At 33.1% G+C, this 26,768-nt stretch overlaps 1 protein-coding gene across 4 annotated transcripts in view; it reads right to left on the bottom strand.

The window, feature by feature from the left end:
- Nucleotides 1–26,768, bottom strand: part of OSBPL2 (oxysterol binding protein like 2) — a 108,908-nt gene that overhangs the window by 32,719 nt on the left and 49,421 nt on the right. For 2 of the 4 annotated variants that reach the window (XM_051976685.1, XM_051976687.1), the window contains exons 3-8: nucleotides 23,615–23,677; nucleotides 22,050–22,194; nucleotides 16,280–16,355; nucleotides 11,789–11,923; nucleotides 4,155–4,252; nucleotides 65–247 (exon numbers count right to left, since the gene is read on the bottom strand). In XM_051976685.1, coding sequence (XP_051832645.1) covers nucleotides 65–247; nucleotides 4,155–4,252; nucleotides 11,789–11,923; nucleotides 16,280–16,355; nucleotides 22,050–22,194; nucleotides 23,615–23,677 — 700 coding nt within the window. The remainder of the gene's footprint in view (nucleotides 1–64; nucleotides 248–4,154; nucleotides 4,253–11,788; nucleotides 11,924–16,279; nucleotides 16,356–22,049; nucleotides 22,195–23,614; nucleotides 23,678–26,768) is intronic. The other 2 variants (XM_051976688.1, XM_051976689.1) reach the window with 2 other exon arrangements.

The raw sequence follows: 26,768 nt of genomic DNA, 5'->3' as shown, positions 1-26,768 counted from the left end.
AAGAAATAGTTCGTTTTTTCCTTTTAAGTGGAAAGACCCATACACTAAATTATCCAATACTTACTTGAGAAGCTCCAGTGTAATTGTTCCTCGGGGCTCTGCTTCTACACTTTTCCCCCAGAACTTCAATTTGGGGTAGATGGAGCCATGAAAGATAAAGTCCTGATTGAGACCTTCTGAATAAAATGCACTAATGGGAGGATGGTGACTGACCTGTTCAGATATAAATCTGAATCCTAAATCATCCCTAGAAACAAAACAAAATAAAAAAAAAAGGGGGGGGGAGAGGGGAAGGAGAGGGATATGGAAAGGATAGAGGTCCATATTAATTCAGTCAATTACAAAATCAGTTACTGACATTGAAACAAATAAAGGTCAACCCATAAATCAAAACAAATATTGAATCTACACCAATTTGCACAGCTCCATCAGTTAGCAGGCAGTGGTAAACTGAAGCCATTTGAGGTTGTTTAGGACACATTGCAATTTTTGTCCTTTATAATAAACATAGTGGAAGCACATGTGTTCTATCATTCCAAACTGAAATGTTATTTGCCAGAAATGTTTAATACATAATTATTTTCTGTCAACAAAATGTATAATCAGGCAACATGCTGACAAAACACATCACTATTTTACCTTAGGAGAACATGAAACAAATGTGACAACATGACAAGGAAAGGAAGGCTCTCAACATGGACCCCTAGTTATATTTCATGGAATTAGTATTTGTATTATATTAGGATAATTAAGAATTTGTAGTAAGAAGTGGCTTATGGATAAAAGAGAAAAAGAACAGATTAGAACTAGTGAATTAGATATCTATATAGGAAGTTCTTGTACTATCTCTGGAACTTCAATGAAGTTCCTAAAATCACCTAAAACTAAACAGACGTAGGTATGCTAAACTATTAAAACATTAAATTTAAAGATTTGAAGATATTCAAAGCCAAAGCTCCACTACTGTTCAAGAAACCAACCATATGACTTTTTAAAAAGGCTTTCCTTATATAGCATTTCTTCAGGAATTCTTAGAACATGCCTGAACTTATTCTCATGGAATTTCTTATAGTCCAATATATTTCTGGCTAGGGACATAATTTTTTAAATCTTCTCTCAATAAGAATGTCAGTTGATAATTGTTCAGGTACTGTGAATACACCCACAGTTGCAGTCATTAAAAATTATACAAGCTAAACCACATAATTACTAACTTAACCAGAATTAGAACTTCCAGTCATTAACCAGAACTATTTTGTGGAGAGGAAAAAGTTTAAACATGAGACTTAAAAAACCTGTCTACCAAAGGATGTAATTTACAAAATGAATGCTCATAAGCCAAGAAAAGAAAGCATATTTTTAGCTATAAAAGAGGAACTTGTAGAGAAAAATGACATTAGTAAATGGCTTAGCTTATTTATGTTACCTCCGTATTAAAAAGATTATTCAAGGTCTTACATGAAAAATAAAATGGAAAGACATTCTTTGATAAAAGTTTAAACTAAAAATTAAATCATGACTTACCAGATGTGATTTTTACTTTCCAAAATGGAACAAAAATTTTATCAGTCTGTGAAATTTATTTCAATAAAATAAGTCTGTGAAGTTCAACACCATTAGGTGTCGTGCTTTATTAAACATTTCAAGCTTTCGTGAATATTTGATCCCTTTAAAAAAAAACCTATTCTTTAAAATTACTAATTATATGGTAAATCAAACATATTCTTTCCATTTTGCTTTTTAGTGACCAAAATGCTAATAAAATGTTTGATGAATGGCATCAAATTTATATTTATAATATAAGCAGTAAGTCAAAAGGAAAGAGTCTAGCCAGGAAGGAATACTTAGAAAATAACTACCATGAATACAAACATATAAACATACATCTCTCTGTGGGCCTTAGTTTCCTCATCTATAAGACAAGACTGTTGGATTTCTAAGGTCTTTTCCCAGTTCTAACAAAATATGATTGTGATCACATGCTGAACTCTACTATCCATAATGAAATGATCACTGGAGCATGTACAATGTATTCTTGTTAACTACTCAAGCTCTCTCAAAAGGTAATGAGATTTCAAGAGCAGCTGCTCAGTTCTTCTGTGCCAGCAAGTATCCAAATCAAATGAAAAATCAAGACAGTATTCAAACACTAGCTATACACACAGAAAGGCTGTCAGCTGGACCATCTAGGGCTGCAGAAAATTTAAAGACTTGGTCAAAAAGCAGAGGAGAACTGGAAAATATGATATTTATTATCGCCTTTATATATGATAGTACTGATTTATGTGAATATATGCCCTGTCCCCAACTTAAAATTTCAATTAACTAAAAATCTTACACTTCACATCAAGAAGAAATGACAAGAAAACAAGATGATGTCAAAGATTTTTTCTTTTTATTTCTACCTCTCCCAGCTAACACAATCTCGTAGAAGTATATATTATAGTCCTATTCTATAAGAAATGATGTTCAAGAGTAATGACTCTGATACTATAACATTCTCCATTACTAAAAAATTCTTTTTAAAACTGGTTTGGTCACAAGGCCAGTCCATTTCACAAAAAGGACTTGACTTCAGGACATCCCGTCTACAGGGTTGCCCTTAAATCCATTATGGTAAAATAATAAAAATTGTATAAATAATTATAATGTATAAATATGTGATTCATATTCACACAACAGTTTAGTATTTGCAAGAAAGAAAGACAGACAAGAAGGAAGAAAGGAAAATAAGGGAGTTGGAGTCAGTAAATTCTAAGATCCCTTCCTACTCCAAACCTGTGATTCTATGACTTTTTCTCTTACAATATTTTCTCCCATTTTCTCGGACAATGGTAGGCTACCGTAGTGGCTGACAGTAGGATCTGTCCTTTTCTGAATTTGTACATTATGGGCAGCTAGGTGGCTCAGCAGAAAGAGCTCTGGAAAGCTCTGAATTCAAATCCAGACTCAGACAATGATTAGCTGTGATTAGCAAGTCATTTTATCCTCTTTGCATCAATTTCCTCATCTGTAAAATGAACTGGAGAAGAAAATGGCAAACCACTCCAAAATCTTTGCCACGAAACCCCAATGAGGTCACATTTAGTTAAACATGATTGCAATGGCTAAACAATAGCAACATAGGACCTGAAGTTCATAACCTACAATTTTGCACTTGCTATCTAAACTTTTAGAGCTAGAAATATTTTGGAGATCATGTGGTCAAATTACTTTATTGTACTGATGAAGAGATTAAGCTCAAAGTGAGTTTAGGGGCTTGTGAAAGTTATCATAGCTAAATGGCAGAGAGTACCAGAAAAATCTTGGTAATTTAATAAATATTAGCTTTGTGTCTTCTAACCTATTCAGAACCTTTCTGAGGGCAAGAATTACATCTTTTATTTTTTTTAAGTGCTCCTCTACAATGCATACTGGACAATGGGCACACTCGCACTCAAATAGTTCCTGATTATTTCTCTAGCATTCAAGTTAGCCAAGAAGTTCAGTACACTAGAAAAAATCCACTAATTTTCATATGACTACTTAAAAACTGGAGATAATAACAAGGCCAACAGATGACTTATTAGTGAAAAGTTAAAATAAATGGCAAAACTCAGAACCTTGTATTTATGATATATTATTGTGTAGTGTAGACCTACCTATTCTTTCTTTTTCACAAAATTCATTAAATTAATATTGGAAGAAAGCATTGTTGGAAGTATAAATTAAGATGAAATTACTTCAACTTACATTAGTACCCACTGTCTGTGCCTTTCTATTATGAATTACTATGCCTTTAATGTTTTGCTAACAACACTTGATATCTAGGAGAGAGAACTACTTCTTCTTCTTCTTCTTCTTTTTTTTTTTTGGCTGAGGCAAATGGGGTTAAATTGACTTGCTTAGAGTCACACAGTTAGAAGTGTTAAATGTCTGAGACCAGATTTGAACTCAGATCTCCTGATTTCAGGGCTAGTGCGCTAACCACTGTGCAACCTAGCTGCCCCGAGAACTCTACAGAGTTCAAAATGTTTAATAAGATCCTTTGATTAATAATTAAATTATTTAATTGAAATGGAAAATGTTGACAATATACTTTTTTCACTTGCTAAAGAAATTTTAACTACTAGATACTAGTGATGTGTACCATTTACTTATTCTTTAGTTCTTACCTGATTAATTCATAAGTTTCCCCCAGTAGTGGATTAAATGGTTTACCAGTCCTTTCCCACTGAGAAGCCACAGCCGAAACTGCAAAAGCAGCTACAGCCTGTAAGTAAGCCACAGAATTAAATGAGGATATTTTCTAGTAAGTAAAACATACAGTATTGGGAGACAATCATATAATTTCATTCTTTCCTCTTAAAGAGATTTCTCAGTTTTCTATTTTCAATTTTTTTAAGACTAACACTTCTAGTAGAAGTAAATAAAATGAGCTTTCCCCTGTCTTTCTACTCAACAAAATACTCCTTCACACAGATCTAGAAAAGGCATCAGACCACATTCTAGATGGAGAATCCAGAAAAAGTCACTGAGTGTCAATTATCCAAGCCAAGTAAGAATAGGGAAGCAGACACAAAATTTTGCAATGGTAGAAGACAATATCTGGCCAGAAGCATGCCACAAAAGGAGCAGAACACAATCCAGAGAGGCTGTATATTAAGACATGAACTCTCAGGCCTACACCAGGGCATCCATGCAGAATACAAGAGCTCATGCAAAACAGTTTTGATGTTATTTTCCAGTTTTGAATCACAGATGCAAGGGTGGACACAAGAAAGGAATCTCTGCCCTGGAATGCCTTGGTTAGGAGTACTGAGACAGGAGGAAATTCAGAAGCAAGCATCACTGATGTGGTTCATACCCCAAAAGCAGTGCAGGATCTTTATTCCAATTCACCCCAATTCTAGCCCAATTCAAAGCTTATAGAAGATTAAGTAGGACAAAAGTTCCAGATTAAAAGAGAGGCTATAATTGTGTCACTCTGAACCAGTAGAGCTTTCTATTTGTTTGACCATAGGAGTGTGGTCTTGCTTAGACCCAAACTTAGGCCCTGGAACTTAAGGAGCTCAGACTAGGGGAGCAATTTTTAAATTGCCTTGGATCAGACTACTTTGGGAGCACTCAAATTTTGTGGATCCTCAGTCTGTTCCAGAGATCTGGACTATAACACTCATTATGCTAAGAAAGCAACAACAGGACCAGCCTAGACCTTTCCTCCAGAAGTGTAACAAAACCTATCTGTTATATTAAGTCTGAAGTTAGGAGAATGAGCAACCAAAAAAAAAAAAAATTCATCAATAAAAACTCATGGTGATAGAGACATTCAAAACACAAAAACAGCAGAATGATACAGAAACATCCACAAGCAAAGCCTCAAAAAAAAAAAAAAAAAAAAAAAAAACAGGTTAGACACAAATTCAATGAATTCCTGAAAAATAAAGATTTTTTTAAAAGATTTAAAATTGTTTTTAAAATTTTTTCCCAATTATGCATAAAATTTTTAACATTAATTTTTAAAATTTTCAATAGTATCTTATTTTTTCCAAATTAACATTAATATTTACATTATTTTTTATTACCATTAATTTTAAAAAAGATTTAATTTGTAGTTTTTTTCATTTCTTCTCTCCCTTTCCTCCTCCATCCTTATACAGTTAATCATGTAAAACATTTCAATCTTGGTCATATTGTAAAAGAAAATGCAAAAAACATGGGGGTGGGGCGGGAAGTGAAAAATAATATGCTCCAATCTGCATTCAAACATGATCAATTCTTTCTCTGGAGATAGTTAGCATTTTTCATTTGGAAATGTCTTGGATCATTGCTGAGAATTAGCTAAATCACAAGGGATTACAGTACAATATTGATGCTACTGTATTCAGTGTTCTCTTAGTTCAGCTCACTTCACTTTGTATCAGTTTATATAAAGCTTTAAAATTTTTTCTGACATTATCATCCTAGTGATTTCTTATAACATAAACAGTACTCCATTACAATCATATACCACAACTTGTTCAACCATTCTTTATGAAAGGCATTCCCTCAATTTCTAATTCTTTACTACCACAAAAAGAGCTACTATAGGTATTTCATTCCTTCCTCCTCCCTTTTCTTTGGGATCTCCCTGGGATAAAGACCTTGCTTCTGGTCCAGCAATCCCAGAGTAGTATTGCTGGATCAATATGCACAATTTTATAACCCTTTTGATACAGTTCTGAATTGTTCTCCAGAATGGCTGAATCAGTACACAACTACAACAATAATTCTTTAGTGTACCAGTTTTCCCACATCCACTCCAATGTGAACCAACTTTTCTTTTCTGTCTTATTAGCCAGATAGGTATGAATGGTACCGCAGAGTTGTTTGACTTTGCTGTCCTCTAATTAAAAATGATACTGAGCATTATTTCATATATAGCTGTGATTTCTTCAGCTGAAAAATGACTTTATATCCTTCACCCACTTATCAACTGGGAAATGGCAAAATTTGATTCAGTTCTCTATATAGTTGAGAAATAAAGGCCATTATCAGAGAAACTTGCTATAAAAATTTGTTTTCAAGCTTTCTGTTTTTCTTATGTTTGTTGTAAAAGATTTTAACCTTTTGCTTGTTTTTTTGTTTTGCGTGTATAAAACCTTTTTAATTTAACATAATCCAAATTTTCCACTTATATCTCATAAATATTCTCAATCATTTGTTTAGTCATAAATGTTTCCCTTTTCCATAGATCTGACAAGTAAACTATATCTGGCTCTTCACATTTGTTTCTAGGATCACCCTCTGTCTAAATTATGTATCTCTTTTAATATTACTTTGGCATATAGTATATATGTTAGTCTACACCTAGTTTCAGCTATATCTTTTCAAGTTTTCCCAGTAGTTATACTTTTAACCACAAATTCCCTCAATCCATTTTCTCTTCGATCAGTACCCTACCATCTCTTTTTTCCTCTTTGAATCAATTCCACTGTGATTAAGGTTCAAGTGTTATCCCACACCTTTCCCACTTACATTATTATAAAAAAAAGTCTTTTGTGTCTCTTCATATGAGATAATTTATCCCCTTCTACCTCTTTCTTCCCTTTTCTCCCAGTACAATCCTTTCACTCACTTCTTAACTCCATCAAAGTCAACTTATACCCCTAATCGACACAATCATGCACAAAATAATCCAAGAAAATTGTTCTGGAGTTATAGATGTGGGAAAAGTAGAAATATTTTTTAAAAAAATTCACTGATCATCACTTCAATGAGATCCTCTGTGGAAAACACATAGGAATATTATTGCCAAAATTTGCCATATAAGAGCCAATATCAAAGATCAACTTCAAGGAACTTAACATGGACAAATTGTTTATGTTTTTTGAACATAGAAATGTATACCATATGTTTATGATTGACATCAACAATTGGGTAGTTCAAAAGAAAAACTGAAGCAGAGTTAAGGGGAAAATAGTAATTAGGCAATATAAATGAGGTACAAAAGAATAGACACAGAGGCTTTTTAGAGGGGGAAGGTGGATGGAGGGTTGTAGTTTAGAAAACCTACTCACATCATGAATGGGTTAAATAGGCAACACTACATATATGCCATGAAAGGTATAGCACCCTTTAAAAATCTATAAAGAAAAAAGTGGGAAGAGATGGGCAGAAGGGGAAGCAAAGGGTGAGGGGAAATGACACAGGAGAGATCCATTGGGGAAGAGGAGTCTAAATAATAGCAAGGCAAGTTATGAAGAAGAATTTAAGCAAAGAATTAACAAGGATAGGAAAAATATGTGGGGGCAACAGGACCAAGGATAATGTGTATGTGTATATATAAAAGTATCTCCTTACTTAATGATAGCCAACCTGGGGGAAATGGGAGAGATGAAAGGAGAAAAAAAGGTGAGCAGCAGCAGAGAACAAAGGAGCAGCAGAGAACAAAGGAACAATCTTCAAAGCAGCAAAGAAAAGATGGACGCTCATTGAATATAATTTCTTCTACTATTAAAAATCCTTTCTTGAAGTAGCAATTTGCTGTATATTGGATTCTCCCTGGTGTTTTGCTGGGCAACTGACAGTGTTCTGTTTTTATTATTATTTTTTTTTAAATAAAATAAATCTTTAAAAAGTTATCTTTCTGGGATCTATTTTTCAGGTCAATTGCTTTTCCAATGAAATAATGAACATTTTCTTCTATTTTTTCATTCGTCTAATTTTGTTTTGTTGTTTCTTGATGTCTCATGGAGTAATTAGCTTCCTCAATTCTGATTTTTAAGAAATAATTTTTTTCAGAGAGCTTTTGTACCTTCCTTTTCTAAGTGGCCAATTTAGCTTTTTAAGGATGTTTTCTTCAGTGACATATCTTTTTCCATTCTGTTTTGTGTTTCCTTTACCAAGCTGTTGATAACTCTTCATGATTTTCTTGAGTTACTTTCATTTCTTTTCCAAATTTTTCTTCTACATTGCTAATGTTTTAAATCTTTTTTGAGCTTTTCCAATAGTTCTTTTGGGGCCCGAAACAAATATATATTTTTCTCTGTTCACAAACAGATATTTTAACATTGTTGTCATCTTCTAAATTTGTGTTTTGATCTTTCCTATCTTCATAGTAATTTTCTGCAGTCAAGTTTTTTTTTTTGTGTGTGTTTGTTTTCGGCTCATTTTCTGGCCTATTTTGTGACTTTTAATTTTATTAAAAATAGATTGTGCTCCAAGATTGGAGGGGGCACTGTCTCAAATTTCTTGTGTCAAGATCTCGGGGGCCTTCCTAGTAATCTGATACTGGAGCCTATGCCTCCACTTGCCTGCTGTGCTGGCAATACAACGCCTCACTATTGGCTTGTTGAGGTACATTCTGCTACTGGCTTACCCAGATGTTGCTTGCATTAGACTATGCTCCCCTTTTACCCAAGTGAGACAAACCTGCTGACCTTCTATGTTTTCTTTGGCTAGAAAACTTGTTCACTCCATCCTTTTGTTGGTTCTGTCACTCCAGAATTTGTTTTAAGTCATTATTTTTTAGTTATTTAGAGATGAATTTGGGAGAGTTTTGGTCTTATTACCCATAGTATTGGTTTCTTAATGATTTAACATGTTTTTAAAATCTTAATTATTTGAAATGTTTTTATAAATGAGAGGAAAAAATGGAAAAAAAAAATTTTAATCGAAGAAAGAACTGGAAAGAGAATTACTTGCTTGAAGTAAGAGGAACAAAACCTTGCCCAAAACAAATACTCTGAAAATTGGAATGGACCAAATTAAAGCCATTGTTTCCAACCAAATTAAAGCCATTGTCTCCATGAAACAAGAAGAAATACTAAAACAGATAAAAAGAGATTGAAAAAAAGAGAAGAAAATGTGTCATTTCAAAAGATAATTGGCAAAACAGATCAAGAAGAAAAAAATATATCAGAACTATCTAAATGACCCCCAAAAAATATCCTAAACATAATATTTCAAGAGATTTTAAAAGAAAACTGCCCATGACTTTGCTATTTTGGGCATAAAAATGATCCATGACTACTCTAAAGGACTTATGATGAAAAATCTTACCCATATCCAGAGAAGAAACTAATTGTGTCTAAATACATAGTGAAGTATATTCTTTTTTTTAAACTAAAATTTTTCTTCTAAAATTGTTTTCAGTGTAATTGAAGAAAAATATTAAATAAATTTAAAAGAACAAACAAAAAAAAATTTTTTTTAATTAATTAACTGCCCAGATCTCTTGGAACTAAAAGATAAAGTAGAAAAATAAGTCACTTCCAAAAAGAAACCTCCAAATAAAAACTCCCAGAAACATCATAGCCAGTATTCAGAGCTTACAGATCAAAGAAAAACACAAGCAGCAAACAAGAAATGATTCAAGTGTCAAGGAACCACAGTCAGAATCACATATGCCACTATTATAAAAAATCCAATGGAAAAGGAAATTGAAAATAATTTAAGGTTTTTGTAAAGAAAATTCCATGGACAGCACTGGTGTGTTATGGTTCACAAGATCACGAGGAGCTAGATATTATTATAATGGCTGAATAACAATAATAACAACTATAAAAGGAGAATTTGAAATACAGTATTCCAGATGGTAACGGATATAGGCTTACAGCCAAGAATAACTTACTCAGAAAATTAAATATAATGTGACAAGGGGGGAAAAAAAATCATAAATGAAACAGAAGACTTCCAAGCATTCCTAATGAGAAAACCAGAGATGCACAGCAATTCTGACATAAAAACACAGGAGTTAAGAGAAACACAAGAAAGTAAAAATAGATGAACAATGGATGATTAGGGACTGAGTAAGGATAAACTGCTTATATGCTTACATTCAAATATGGGGAGGTGATTCAAGTGTACCCATTGAACCCGATGTTCAAGGGTCACAGAGGTAGTCTAATTAGACAAGATTTGGGAGTTGTTTTGTAATAAGTTGGTAATTTTAAGAGAATGAAGAGAAAGAAGCAGAATATATGAGGGTTCTTGAAGAATATTAGAGAAAAATTATCATTCATAATCAGGGTATACAAGTAAACATCTATATAAAGAAGTAGGAGAGGACAGGAATGAGCTCCAGATACTTGAACTTCACTATCATCTGAACTGAGCAAAGAGGGAAAAACACACACACACACACACACACACACACACACACACACACTCTCACTCACCCCCGCTGTTTTTTTTACACAACAAGGAAATTAAAGGGAAAGAGATAGGGGGGAAGGAAAGCAAAGAGAAGTTAGATTTAGGAGAAATTAGTTCTCAGTAAAACAAATTCTGAGAATATTAAAAAAAAAAAAATGTACAGTTTTTTGTGAGGTAGCCAAGAATGGGAATCTGACTTGATGCTCATAAACTGAGAAATAAATGACCAAATGTAAATGTGATAGAATACTAGTGGGCAGTAAGAAATGAGAAAGCAGTAGTTTCAGAGAAACCTGGAAGGACTTGTATGAATTGATGGAGAATAAAGTGAACAGAGTAACAACAACAACAATTTGGTTTAAAAAAAAAAAAAACTCTAAAAGAATTAAGATCTTTGATCTGCATATTGACTATCCACAACTCTAAAGTATTAAAGATAAAACATATTACTTACCTTTTAAGAGAGAAATGAAGAATAAAAAAGCATAATGAGGCTTTTTTTTTTTTTTTTGCTCTTAAAAGGGACAATATTCCTAAGAAACATATCATTATATCGAAAATACTTTTCAAGGGGCAGCTAGGTGGTGCAGTGGATAGAGCACCAGCCCTGAAGTCAAGAGGACCTGAGTTCAAATTTGTTCTCAAACATTTAATACTTCCTAGCTGTGTGACCCTGGCCAAGTCAATTGTCCCAAATGCCTCAGCCAAAAAAAAAAAAAAACAAAAACAACTTTTCAATAGATGTCATGGTCCTGAGGGAAATTTGGAAATAGATATAAATGATAAAGCAGAGAAAAGTTGCAGTTTGTACCCCACAAAGGGAGTATCCACATGAAATCTTATATTTCAAAATACTGAAATAATAATAATAAAAGCCTTACAAATTTGTAATACTCTGCACTTTCAAATGTATTCCCTTATCTGTTCTAGTTCCTAATCCCAACTCTTAATTGGACTGCACCTAAATCCCAAGACTTATTAATCTACTCTTTCCTTTATTTATAATATCCCAAAAAGGAAATTCCTGGATTCTTACCCTGACAAAGGTTAAGAATTGCAATAACTACAATAGTTTCTTTAAAAATGAAAATTTCTACATATAACAAAGCCCAGTGTTAATTAAAAGAGTAATTAAAAGAGTAAATGGTAAAAAGAGATTGAAGTTGCCTACCTTCATTCTTTCCAAGGGATGTGTTTGAGAAGAAGCTTTATGAATGAGGTATATATGTTCCATGTATTCAGTAATTCGCTGGAGGAAACTCAATGGCTCATTGAAGACAATAGGCATTGTGATTTTTGACAATTCCTATATTAAGAAAATAATAAATTACCACCTTTCTGGTGCTAGTGGCTCTTAAAAAAAAAAAAAAAAAAAAAACCTCCTTTCTCCTCAAGCTATCAATCTATATTATTCTTTTATTTCACTGCTAAACTCTAAGAAATTAAACAAATACAGGGACCATACTAGAAACTAGAGTTAAAAAAAGAAACAAAAAACAAGACATTGTCTTCAAGAAGCTTACATTCTACAATAACAATATGCATATAAATCAATATAAACAAAATAAATTAGAGGAAAATTGTAATGACTGAGAAAAAGGTCTCAATTGGGTGACAAGCTGAGTGTTGAACAAAACTTAATGTTCCAAGTGGTAGTAGTGAGAATGGAGAATAGCCTGTGCAATGAAATAGAAGTCAGAATGTCATATAAAGGATACAGTATAAGGGCCATTTGTCTATAATACAGAGTGTATGAGATAAGGTTATATTTAATCAATCTGAAAAATGTTGTAGCCAGATTATGAAAGGCTTGAAATGACAAGCGGAAGGCATTTGCATCTTATCCTAGAGAGAGAACAGATAAAAACTAAAGCTTCTTGAGGTAGGGAGTGACATGATAGTTACATGAATATAACAGAATATGATAGCTAAAGAGAGGACAGTTTAGAAAAGAAAAAGACTGGATGTAGGAAGATAAAGTAGAATATTAATGCTAGCCCAAGCTAGATACGATAAGGGCTTGAATTTTTAAAAGCTGTCTACACTTGTTGCCTCTATTTAAAAGCTTCATTTCTCAACTCCTTAGCATTATGACTTTTGATGCTATTACTCCACTGAAGCCTCTGTCTTCAAGCTTCATAATGGCTTTTTTAAAAAAGAAAGTCTTTGTTGATATTTTTCCTATTTTTGTTTATCACCAAAGTTTCCCAAGGCTTTACTCCCCCTTCTTTTCTCTCTTTCAGAGAGCTACCCCATAAAAGAAAGAGGGGGGAAGAGAGAGAGAGAGAGAGAGAGAGAGAGAGAGAGAGAGAGAGAGAGAGAATACGGAAGAAAGAAAGGAGGGAAGGAAAGGGAGGGAAAATCAGCATCACTGATACATCTAAAAGGCAGGAAAATATGACTAATATGCCACAACTGTAGACCTCCCAACTCAACAAAAGGGACAGAGTAAAGGTGTCTTATCAAAGCATTCCTTTCAAGCCATAATTATTCTAAGTAATTCTGCAATATTAATTTTGATTTTGATGTCTATGTGGTTATTCCATGCAGGTACACTATATATAGTTCCAGTGTATATTGTTTTCTTGGCTCTGATTATTTAATTCTGCCTCAGTTCATTTAGATCTTTTCACACTTCTCTGTACTTATGATATTTGTACTCATTTCTTACAGTGCAATATAACATTACATTACATTCATATATCAAATTTGATTAGTCATTCCCTAATCAATGGAGATCTATTTTGTTTCCCATTCTTTGCCACCACAAAGTGCTACTATAAATATTTTAATATATGGAGACTTTCTTTTTATCAATGGCCTTCCTGGAATATAAACCTTACAAGAGGTTATGCATAATTTTCAACTGTTTTCCAAAATGATTGTACTAATTCACAGCTTTACCAATAGTGTTCTCAAAACCCTTCAACACTTAGTATTACCATCTTTTGCTATCTTTGTCAATAAAACCTCAAGATTATTTTTGTTTGTATTTCTATTATTAGTTATTTGGAGTAATCTTTCATGTAGTTGTTAATAGTTTTCAATTCTTTTTTTAAGAATTGTTTATTTGTATCCTTGGTCATTTATACTGTGTAATGTCTTTTTGGACATGGATACATATATGAATAGGTATAATAGGTACATGATCTGCTCCTCTTCTAATTTTTTTAAATTGTATGCTCTTCAGTGTTTCTATTGGGCTTATATCCCAAAGAGGTGCTAAAGAAGGGAAAGGGACCTGTATGTGCCAAAATGTTTGTAGTGGCTAGAAACTGGAAAATGAATGGATGCCCATCAATTGGAGAATGGCTGGGTAAATTGTGGTATATGAATGTTATGGAATATTATTGCTCTGTAAGGAATGACCAGCAGGATGAATACAGAGAGGCTTGGAGAGACCTACATGGACTGATGCTAAGTGAGATGAGCAGAACCAGGAGATCATTATACACTTCGACAACGATATTGTATGAGGATGTATTCTGATGGAAGTGGATTTCTATGACAAAGAGACCTAACTGAGTTTCAATGGATAAATGATAGATAGAGACAGCTACACCCAGAGAAGGAACACTGGGAAACGAATGTGAACTATTTGCATTTTTGATTTTCTTCCCGAGTTATTTTTACATTCTGAATCTAATTCTCCCTATGCAACAGGAGAACTGTTCGGTTCTGCAAATATGTATTATATCTAGGATATACTGCAACATACTTAACATATATAGGACTGCTTGCCGTCTTGGGGGGGGGGGGGGAGAGGGGAAGGGAGGGAGGGGAAAAAACGAAACATAAGCGAGTGCAAGGGATAATGTTGTAAAAAATTACCCTGGCATGGATTCTGTCAATACAAAGTTATTATTAAATAAAATAAAATTTAAATTAAAAAAAAAAGAATATCACTTACATTCTAATCAGAAAAAAATAATAATAAAAAAAAATAAAAATAAATTGTATGCTCTTTAATAGTTATTACCCACCATTTAGAATGTACTCTGAAATGTGGCATAAGGTGTTGCCCTAACCCTAATTTCTGCCAGACTTTTTTCCTCCAGTTTTCCAAGCAATTTTTATCAAATAAGGAGCTCATTCCTTAGTAACTTATGTTTTCTGGCTTACTGCACACTAACCAGTGATCTCTAAATTGCAAAACGCAATAGTTCTTTCTTACTCTTCTCCCTTTGTAAAGAAACCAAGTGTCTCAAGTATTTGACACTGATGATCATATCTTTATCCTGGAAATTTTCTCCAACTGGTTTTTCATGACATTGCTTTCTGCTGATTCTCTTCTAACTTGCTTGACCACTTCTTTGCTGGACCATCATTCAAATCCTATCCCTCTGCATAGGTATAGTCAAGGGTCATGTCCTTGTACCTTTTTTTGTCTCTAGCTTATCTCATCTGTTTCCATGGATTCAATTATCATAGTTGTACAGATGACAAATCCCAAATTTACATTTAGAGTCATCATCCCTCTTCCTAAGCTCCAATCCAACCTCCACAATGCTCTGCTGGACACCTCCACCTGTGTATTTCATAAACAAATACAACATATCTAAAATAAAACTCATCATCTTCCCTCGAAACTCATGCCATTTTCCTAATTTCTCTTTTTCTGTCTAGAGTACTATCATCCTTGCTCATGGGCCAGTTAATTCCAATTTAAGTTGAATTAACTTAAAATTCAAGTTAAATTAAACTTGAATTTAAGAGTTCAAAATTGACTCAACATAACACTCACTCCTCTTACCAATAAGTTGCCAACTCCTGTCAATTCTACTTCCATATCTAACCCTTTCTTTCAATTTATATAGCCAAAACCCTAATTCAGGGTCTCATTACTATGTCAGAACCTCTATTAAATTTTGATAACACTGAGGTTTAAAAAAAAAAAATCTCTGTATTCAAGGAACTCACATCCTAATGAGTGAGATAAAATACAAAGTGTGTTAAAGTTATAGACAAAGTAGTTCAAAGAGAAAGCACAAGCAGCAGGAAAGATCTCCTATGTAAGGTAAGATTTTAATTGAGTTGTGAAGGAAGCTAGGGGAAACTAAAGAAGCACAAGTGAGTAAGGAGGTGTCAGAGAGAAATTAGTACAAAGGAGATATGAAAAGAAAAGGAATAGATCAAAATAACAGGACCCTAGAGTTTAGAATAGTAAGAAACAATGGCAAGTTAGGAAGGGATCAAATTGTGAAAAACTTTAAATGCCGAACAAAGCAATTTATGTTTTATGCTGTAAATAACAAAAGACAATGGAGTATACCCAGTAAGAGAGTTTTATTGAAAGACTTATGCTTTAGGAAAATCATTTTGATAGCTAAATGTAAGATGAATTGAAGTGAGAGAAAGTGGGAGGGAAAAAAAGAGGGAAGGAAAGAGAAAGGAAGCGAATAAAGAAAGGAAGGGAAGAGGGAGGGAGGGAAAGAAGGGGAAGGAGGAGAAAGAGATGGAGAGAGGAGGGAGGGAGGGAGAAAGGGAAGGAAGAGAAAGGGAAGAAGGAAGATAGACAGACGGATGGATATGTGTTTATAATACACATTTTTTCCCCAAGTTACTGTAAGTAATTTTAGTTAACATAGTATTAAATTCATAAGAGGTGAAAATAAATAGGTTTTTAACCTTCATGTTTCAAAATAAGACAATTCAAACTTACCAAGCCAATGCATTTTTTTAAGATACTCCACACACTGAAATCACTTCTAGTAAACATTGGGGCAGGCAATGATGTCCTTCAAAGAAAACAAGGTTGCAGCAATATTAATAACAAGCATTTACTAATAATAGATTTACTGATTGCTATTTTCTATGACATGACAACTTTTCCTTAGATTTTCATATCTAATTTCCATAATTCTCTATTCAATTTTGAGAGAAAGGTTCAATTTCTAATTAACTTCTCAAGGGGAAAAGATTTCTCTAAGTTCTCTTTTGATTATTATTTTATTAACTTTATGTTACAAAATGTTTATTATTACTCGAGTAATGGAAAAATTGAATTATCCAGGAATGAGATTATTAATGGAACAAAAGAAGACAAATATATACACTCAACAGAAACAAAAAAGCACTTGTTGATGTAATTAGGTTTTTGGAATCACCTTTTAACGTATAATGGTCTTTCCTTTCTTGATTGTCTTTAGGCTGAAAGCACTTTTGACAATAATTTAAATTTTGTATTTAAAATGAGCCTAAAGAACCTACCCTGAGAAATAACATATAACTTGACACCACACAACACAGTACAAGAATTGTAGTTGAATTTAATTCAACAAACAATAATTCAGCACCCACCATGTTGAAAGGCAATGTATTGAAAGAATTGCATGTCTAACCTATATTGGATTACTTGCTGTCTAGGGGAGGGAGAAAAATTTGAAACACAAGGTTTTACAAGAATAAATGTTGAAAACTATCTTTGCATATATTTTGTAAAATAAAAAGCTATTATTATTTAAAAATGAAAATAATGAATACAAATACATATCATTAAAAAATACTATTGGACTACAACAGATTTGGGATGGAAAGTGCCATCTGCATTTAAAGAGAGAACTATGGACACCAAATGTGAATCAAAGCATAGTATTTTCACCCTTTTTTTGCTGCTGCTATTTGTTTTTCTCTTTTTTATGGTTTGTTGCCTTTTGATTTGCTTTTTCTTGTGCAGCATGACAAATATGGAAGTATTTCAAATTATTGCACATGTTTAACCTGTATCAGATTGCTCAGTATCTTGGGGGGAGGGAGAGAATTTTGGAACACAAAGTTTGGCAGAAGTGAATGTTGAAAGCTATCTTTGCATGTATTTGGAAAAAGAAAATACTATTACAAAAATTATTGGACTATCTGAAAGCCATGAATTTAAAAAAAAAAGGAGCCTGGATATCCCTTTTCAAAAACTTAAGAAAAACTGCCTGTATTTTCTAGAACCAAAGCACAAAAAAGAAATTGAAGGAATCCACTGATCTCCTCCTGAAAAAAATCCCCAAATAAACACTCCCAGGAATTTCCCAGCCAAAATTTCAGATCAAGGAGAAAATACAGCAAACATCTAGAAAAAGACAATTCAGGTATCATGGAGGCACAATTAGGATAATAAGATTTATATAGCTTCCACATCAAAGAATCAGAAGGCTTTGAGATATGATATTCTAGAGAACAAAGGAGCTAGGATTACAACTAAGAATCATATATCCAGCAAAACTGAGTGTAATGCTTCAAGGGAAAAAATGGATATTCAATAAAATAGAGGACTTCCACACATTCTTAATGAAAATATTAGAGTTGAATAGAAAAATCTGACTTTCAAATGTAAAACTCAAGAGAAACATAAAAAGGTAAATAGGAAAGGAAATTCATAAGGGATTTAATAAGGCTAAACTGCTTATATTCCAAAATGAGAAATGATATTTATAACTCATAAGCACTTTTGCATTATTAGGGCAATTAAGAAAAATATATAAAGATTGAGAGCACAGGTCTATAATTATATGAAAAAAATGCTCTAAATCACTATTGACTGGTAAAATGCAAATTAAAACAAATCTGTAATACCTCATACTTGGACAGAAGGAAAGTGATAAATATCAAAGAGGATGTAGGAAAAATGAGATATTAATGCATTGTTGGTAGAGTTATGACTTAATTCAACTACTGTAAAGCAATTTTGGAATTATGCCCAAATGGTTATAAAACCATGACTACCCATTGACCTAGTAATACCAAAAGAGATAAAAAAGAAAAGGACCTATATGTACAATTTTATAGATGCTCTTTTCAAATTCATCATTTGGGGAATGGTTGAATTGTGGTATATGATTGTGATGGAATATTATTATGCTATAAAAGATGAGCCAGATGCTCTCAGAAAAATCTGGAAAGACTTACAGAAGCTGATGTAAAGTGTCATATATTCTGTACAAAGTAACAGCAAAAAAACAGCAAAAGTAACAGATAATCATCTATGAATGACTTAGCTATTATCAGTAATGCAATGAACCAAGACAATTCTGAATTTTTTAAATTTATTTTTGAGCTTTATTTTGGTTGTTTTCTTTCACAACGTAATATGGAAATAAATTCTACATATACATATATAACCTATATTGCATTGCTTGTCTTCTCAATGAGGGAGAGTATCAGGAGGAAGAGAGAGAATTTAGAGCTCAAAATTTTAAAAATGAATGTTAAAATTTGTTTTTATATGTAATTGGGAAAAGCAAAATACTAAATTTTTTTTTTAAAAAGGTCCTTCTTGGGACCTGTATGTGCCAAAATGTTTGTAGCAGCCCTATTTGTAGTGGCTAGAAACTGGAAAATGAATGGATGCCCATCAATTGGAGAATGGCTGGGTAAATTGTGGTATATGAATGTTATGGAATATTATTGTTCTATAAGAAATGACCAGCAGGATGAACACAGAGAGGACTGGCAAGACATACACGAACTGATGCTAAGTGAAATGAGCAGAACCAGGAGATCATTATACACTTCGACAACGATATTGTATGAGGACATATTTTGATGGAAGTGGATTTCTTTGACAAAGAGACCTAACTGAGTTTCAATTGATAAATGACGGACAAAAGCAGCTACACCCAAAGAAAGAACACTGGGAAACGAATGTGAACTATCTGCATTTTTGTTTTTCTTCCCGGGTTATTTATACCTTCTGAATCCAATTCTCCCTATGCAACAAGAGAACTGTTCGGTTCTGCAAACATATATTGTATCTAGGATATACTGCAACATATCCAACATATAAAGGACTATTTGCCATCTAGGGGAGGGGGTAGAGGGAGAGAGGGGAAAAAAAAATCAGAACAGAAACGAGTGCAAGGGATAATGTTGTAAAAAAAAATTACCCTGGCATGGATTCTGTCAATATAAAGTAATTATTAAATAAAAATTTAAAAAAATTAAAATAAAAAAAAAATTTTTAAAAAGGTCCTTCTTAACCCAGTCCCCCACCTTACTTGTCAAGTCTTTTTGGATCTTACTCCCCAAGATCAAAACACAATTTTGATTCATTAACACTGGCCTCCTAGTTGTTCCAAGAATGACACACTTCATTTCGCAGCTCCAGGTATTTTCTCTGGCTGTCTCCCATGGCTAGAATGTTTTCCCTCCATACTATAACTATTGAATTCCCTGGCTTCCTTTAAATCTCAACCAAAATCCCCAGGCTCGCTTAATTCCAGTGCCTTCTCTTTGTTAATTATATAATTGTTTGAATGTTGTCTTCCTTTTGAGAGCAGGGACAGTCTTTTATTTATTTTTTTTTTTTTTGGTACCTTCAGTATTTAGCATAGTGGCTGGCATATAGTACTTTAAAAATGTTGACTGATTGAAAACTTCCCAAAGGAAGAAACCCTGACAAGAAAAGAATAGAATAGATCAGGTGGTCTAGATATTAAATAAGGCTAAAATGTGTGGCAGCATCAAGATGGTAGGAGGCTTAAAAAAAAGGCTAAAGAGTTTCTTTTTTATATTATAGATGAAGACAAAAACTACAATGAGAGAAATATTGTTAGATCACTTTGACAACTTGGTTTAGGATGGTCTGAAGAAGTTCAGATAAAATTTAAAATAGGAAACCAGTTAGGGCATTGGTACAATAGGCTAAGTGAGAGGTATGAAGACCTGCAGTCAGGTTGTAGAACGGGGAGTAAGGAGCAGATGCAAGAGATACAGAGGTAAAATCAACACTAGACAATTGAATGCATATGGGAAATGATGAAAAAGAAAGAATCAGAAGGCTAAAGTTTCAACACTGAGTAACTAGAAGGTAGGTGATTCATCAACAGAAATGAGGAAATTGAAATTTCTCAATCTGACTGATTTACATCAGGCAGACAGATATGTGTATGTATATATTTTTTCTTCAAGTTACTAAGACTCTGTTAAATTCCTAAAAGTCCAAAATAAAAGGATGTCAAACTTAAGAGCCCACAAAACTGAATTGTACTTGAACCAGATTAAAACGGAATTGAGAAATGTTTTAACAAAATAATCATTGATGTTGTTCAGCTATTCAGTCATGTCTGTCTCTTTGTAAACCCAGCACCAGAGCACATCAGGACATTCTATCTTCCACTATCTCTCAAAATCTATGACACTAGCCATTATTCCTGTCATTCTTTGCTATCCCATTTTTTTGCCTTCAATCTTTTCCAATGAGTTCTGCCTGCTCATTATGTTTCAGCTTTAGCATTTGACCTTCTAATGAATCATCTGAATTAATTTCTTTAAATATTTACTGATTTGATATCCTTACTAAGGGACTCTCTAAAGTCTTTTGCAGTATCACAACCTGAAAGTATGGATTCTAGAGTGCTCAAGCTTTCTTTAAAGTCCAATGATTACAGGCATATGTTGTCACTGGAAAAAAACATAGCTTTTACTATATGGACCTTTGCCAGCAAAAGGATGTCTGCTTTTTACTGAGCTGTTGAGATTTACCATAACTTTTCCTTCAAGGCATAAGTATTTTTTAATTTCATGGCTGTAGCTGCTTATCTGCAATGATCTTTCTGCCCAAGAACATAAAAACTGACACTGCTTCATGATGGGATCAGTTGCCAAGATCTTAATTTTTTTATTAAGCTTCAAGTCAACTTTTATACTCTCCTCAAAAGGCTTCTTAATTCATCTTTACTTTCTGCCATCAAAATGCTATCATCTGCACATCTCACATATACCAGCAACCTTAATTCTGGCTTTTGACTCATCCAGTGTGGTATTTCACATGATGTACTTTGCATTTAAGTTAAATAAATAAGGTGATTATTTCTAAGTCCGATTTTTCTTGTGCAGCAAAATAGCTATGGATATGTAAACATATATTGTATTTAACATATACTTTAACATATTTAACATGTATTAGTCTACCTGCTATCTGGGGGAGGGGGGGAAGGGAAAGAGGGGGAAAGTTGGAACAAAAGGTTTTTGCAACAGTCAATGCTGAAAAATTACTCATGCATTTATCTTATAAATAAAAAGCTATAATAAATTAAAAAACAAACAAACAAATAAATAAATACGGTGACAATATACATTCTAGTTATACTTTTTTCCCAATCTTAAACCAATTAGTTATTCCATTTTCAATTCTGTTACTTTTGGTCTCCATACAAGTTCTTCAAGAGACAAGTAAGATGATCTGATACTCCTATCTCCCACATTTTGTCCATCTTCACTAACTTTGCACCACATAATTCAGTTTCACTGAGTTGCACAAACCTCTCACCAGAACAAGGCAGTTGTTGGAGATAAGGAAGGAAAGAAGAGGCTAACAAACATACAGTGTAGCTAATATGTTAACATGTAGTTTTCTGAGTCAATATTCAGATTGCAAGGATCCATTTCTATTTGACATCACTGTTCTAAAATATGGCAATAAATACTATAAATTATGCTATTACCTGTGTTTCTTGATTCCATTCTCTTGTGGAGACCTCTCTCCATTTTTTCCAGTTCTATTACTTTTGCTAGTGTCCAAGTCAATCATTCCTGTGACTTTCTGATTTGCCTCTGAAAACTCCCCAGATGAATTGTCAGAATCAAAGCCTACACAAAATAAACATAAGACAATAAGTCCTTCAGGATTATGGTCACCAAGGTAAACCTATCTTTTGATAAGAACAACAAAGTTTTTAAGTATTACTTTATGGAAGATATTTTAATTGACAAATACCAGTGAGATTAAAATCATTTCCAATGAGTATGAGTAATAGTTGAGAATATCCAACTATCTTCCAAATTAGAATACTTAAGATAAATATATCAGACTGTCCTCATAAAATCACATATGTAGAACTGGACAGACTTTAAAGACCATCTAGTCCAACTTCCGCACTTTTACGGTTGAAGAAATTGAAGAAGAGGGAGATGAAATAAGTTCCTTAAGGTTACACAGGTAGTAGGCATTCAAAATGGTTTTTGGACCCAGTCCTCTGATCATTTTTAGGTTAGATGATAGCTTCAATTTTTCACTGATTCAGAGGTTAAAACAGTAACTGCCATAAATTTATCAGTTATATATTTTTGGCAGGAATCTTCAAGATTGAAAAATCAACTCTTCACCTACTCTAATAACCCCACTTTGTGATATGAAAGTGAGTCTGAATTCTCAAAAGACTGTCAGGAAAATACAAGCTCCAGTAGGCTCTACCAAACAGAAAAGGTTTGAATAGTAATGAATTATGCCTCCTAAGGACAAACAGTTCAATTCTGAGAGGCTCATCATCAGAACCATAACTACCTGGTCTTCTAATTTTCAAGTGTATGCTCTGATAATTGGTAAAGCTAATGAAAAACTGATAAAACTGATAAAAAAAAATGTAAAACATGTGGTTCCCTTGTGCTGTGACATCAAAAACAACAGAGAAAGGGAAAATACCAAGAGTTACAGCTCAGAAGCCATCTAAAAAGATTGAACTGTTTTAACATACATTCTTTGTCTAGTACCAAAAAACTGATGCCACTGAAGCACCTGAATAACATACATATTGGCTTTACAGGCCAAGCATATGCCAATGATGCAGAGGAAGGCTTTCCCCAAAATTAGATGGATTTTTCATAGGAAATTTAAGAAAAAGACATGGACTAGAGTCATATGAGATGAGAAGGCAATGCATGATTTTTAAGCAAGGGAGGGAATATCAACATTGACAATGTCAAAGAACTATTGAAAGAAGTGCTTTTTTCCCCTTTGGGCCAAGCAAAAAGAGTGAGAAAAAACACTATACTAAGCAGAAATATCTTTAAAATGCAACAGGATTCAACAATTGCATATTTTGTCATCTATTTCTATGGAAGATATAACAAATTATTAAATTATTAAAATTTTAATTTAGAATTTAGAATTAAGTTAAATGATTTAGAGTTATAGAGTAATTTGTAAACAAATTCCTAAAGATTATTTAGAAGTAAAAACCATATATTTTTTATGCAACTATCTACTCATCCAAATGAGAACTGCCATTACATTCAGGCATTGCTCTGCAACCATTCTCCATCATAAGTGATTTCTCCATGAAGAAACTGGAAGCTAAAGAAAAAAATGAAAATATTTGTTTTCTTTTTTTAAAAAAAAATCTATATAGCAGTTTCTATAAAATACCAGTGATATGCCTGAAAAGCAAAGAAATGTAGGGAAGTACTGCCAAAATCCAAGCAAATCTATCTTCTTTTAAAATCTAAGAATTTAATTAGAATCGTAAAAAATTTTAAATTGGAAGGGGTCTCAGAAATCTGAAAGTTCAACCCTATTTAAGATGAGAAAAATGAAACTCAGACAGATGAAATTATATGCTCAGGAATACACAGCTAGTCAAACGTTAGAGCCATGAGCCTTAGTTTTCTCATTTGTAAAATGAAGGGTTAGATAAGATGGCTTCTGATAAGTTTTATGGTTTTATTAATCTTTTAAACATTAGTAGATGAATTCCCTAAAAAGCTTCCCTAAATATACTGTAACATATCTAACATATACAGGACTGCTTGCCATCTAGGGGAGGGGATGGAGAGAGGGAGGGGAAAAATCGGAACAGAAGCGAGTGCAAGGGATAATGTTGTTAAAAAAAATTACCCTGGCATGGATTCTGTCAATATAAAGTTATTATAAAATAAAATACAATATAAAAAACAAACAAACAAACAAACAAATAAATAAATGAAAGGGGCAACAATAGCTCCCCAAAAAAAAAAAAAAAAAAAAAAAAAGCTTCCCTAAGCATGAGACTAAATAAAAGTGCTATCTTGGAACATAACCAGAATTTTAAAAAATAGATTTATTTGGGTTTTTATTAAATCATGTACCAATTTTCAACAAATATTCAGGAAAAAGGGTCATGGACAAGAATTAATTAAGATGAACAGGAATAAGTGGGTTGGTAACCATGGAGAAAATACTCACACCAATTAAATCATGGGTCCAAAGTACCAAATCAAATCAATAATGAATTTATTAATTTTTTAAGTAATGAATTATTTCAGGGCAGCTAGGTAGTGTAGTGGATTCCAGGTGCCAAATCAAGTCAACATTCAAAGGAAGTATCAGTAAATAAAATATTCCTTTAAATAATGAATTATTTCAGGGCAGCTAGGTAGTGTAGTGGATCGAACAGTGGCCTTGCAGTCAGGAAGACCTGCATTCAAATCCAGCCTCAGACACTTAATATTTCCTAACTGTGTGACCCTGGGCAAGTTACTTAACCCCAACTGCCTCACTTAAAAAAAAAAAATTCTTTAAAAATTGTCAGATGAGAGAACTGTAATTGCTTTTTGGGGGGAGAGGGGAATAGGGTCGGTAGGTTGACAATTTGTTTTCTTAAATCTATACCAGAAGCTCTATCCACTTGTTTAAATCATATCAAATAAGTATTTTATTAAAAATTAATTTTTACTATTCTGCCCTATTAAACTGATAAGACTTTTTCACTATCTTTTTTTTCAAGAGTATTAAAATATATGTATGGTTTCTTGCATCTTGGGCTCATTAAAAAACAAAAAAAAATTTTTTTTTAGCTTTTAATCTTCAATTTTCTCATACATAAAATGGAATAATAGCAGCACTTACCTCACAGGATTGCTGTCAATCAACTGTGAAAGATTTAGTTTCTCTAATAAAGGTAATGATCTAAGACAATTCAAAGGATTCATGATGAAACATTCTATCCACCTCCAAAGAGAGAAGTGATGAATTCTAACTGCAGGATGAAACATAGTTTTTCACTTTATTTTCATTGTTTTATTTTGTTTGTGTTTTCTTTCACAGCATGGCTAATATGCAAACATTGCATGATTTCATATGTATGATCAGTTAGCAAAGTGTCTTATCAAAGAGTAGGAGAAAAAAAAATTGAAACTCAAAATTTTAAGTGTTTAAAATATTTTTTCATGTAATTGGGAAACATTTAACAAAATGAATAAAAATAAGTGAGGACTGAATGAGACAAATTGTATTGTGGGGTTTTATAAACTCTATAAACAGTATTGATTCACAGGATCGTAAACTTCCAGCTGAAAAGGATCTTAGGGGTTAAATAGTAGTTCTACATGGTCTCTGAAGTTCCTTTCCTCTACTCTAGAACTATCATCCAGCTGTATCCACAGTCACAAAAGCAGTAAATGGATGAGTTTGGATTAGAACCCAGGTCTTCTAACTTGAAATCCAATGTTCTTTCCACTGCACCAAAGTAGCATAATATAAGTGAGTTATTAAAGAAATCCGAAAACGAAAACTTTTTGAGGAAAGAAATAACTACTTTGGGGAATAAATAAGAAGGAAGGAAAGTTCAGATAACTATATTTTTAAAATAAAATTGCCTATCAAATGTGATAGTGGGAGCACATATTAATGGTACTTTATTCCAAGAGTGTGATTACCTAATGATAACTATACAATAGGAGTTCAAAGGAGGACAACAACCTTAGGTGTGGAAAAGAAATTAAAACTTAGATGTATAATTTAAAAGACTACAACCAGTGAAGAACTCAAGTCAAGAAACAATGAAAAAAGGGGTAGGGGCTAGGACTATCATTTCATTAACACAGAGAACTCCCAGGTAAGCAAATTCCTTGTACTAGAACAATTACTTCTGTAACTTAAAATTATAGAATTTCCTGCCCTAGAGCAATTAAAGAGTCACACAGCCAGTATAGGTCAAAGGCAGAACTTTAAACCCAGAGCTTTAACCAAGCTGCTGCTCAATGAAAAATTCTACCCAATAATTTGGTCTGTGAAATAACAGTAACAATAATAATAGACAATTAAAACTTTTTAAAGTTTGCAAAATGCCTCAGATTTGCCTTCTCACATACAAGAACCTTACAACAACTCTATGAAATAGGTATTAATGATATTATTATTATTCTCTTTTTTACTGATAAGGAAACTATATGTCAGTGAAGTTAAATGGCCATAATCACAAAACTATTTAAGTGTCAGTGGTGGGATTTGGACCAAAGTCCCTCCTAATTGCATATACGCTGCTCTTTCCACTATACCATGCTGCCTCTATACAACAGCATCCACTTTGAAAAAAATAACAAAAAACTAGCAAAACAGAAAGTTCAGAGCTTTCTGGCCCGGTTTTCTGATAGCACAAATCAATAAATTTTCATGACAAGTCTACTGA

This window comes from Antechinus flavipes, chromosome 2, assembly GCF_016432865.1.
Source record: "Antechinus flavipes isolate AdamAnt ecotype Samford, QLD, Australia chromosome 2, AdamAnt_v2, whole genome shotgun sequence".
Taxonomy (NCBI): domain Eukaryota; kingdom Metazoa; phylum Chordata; class Mammalia; order Dasyuromorphia; family Dasyuridae; genus Antechinus; species Antechinus flavipes.
This window is presented reverse-complemented; position numbering and strand designations above follow the sequence as displayed.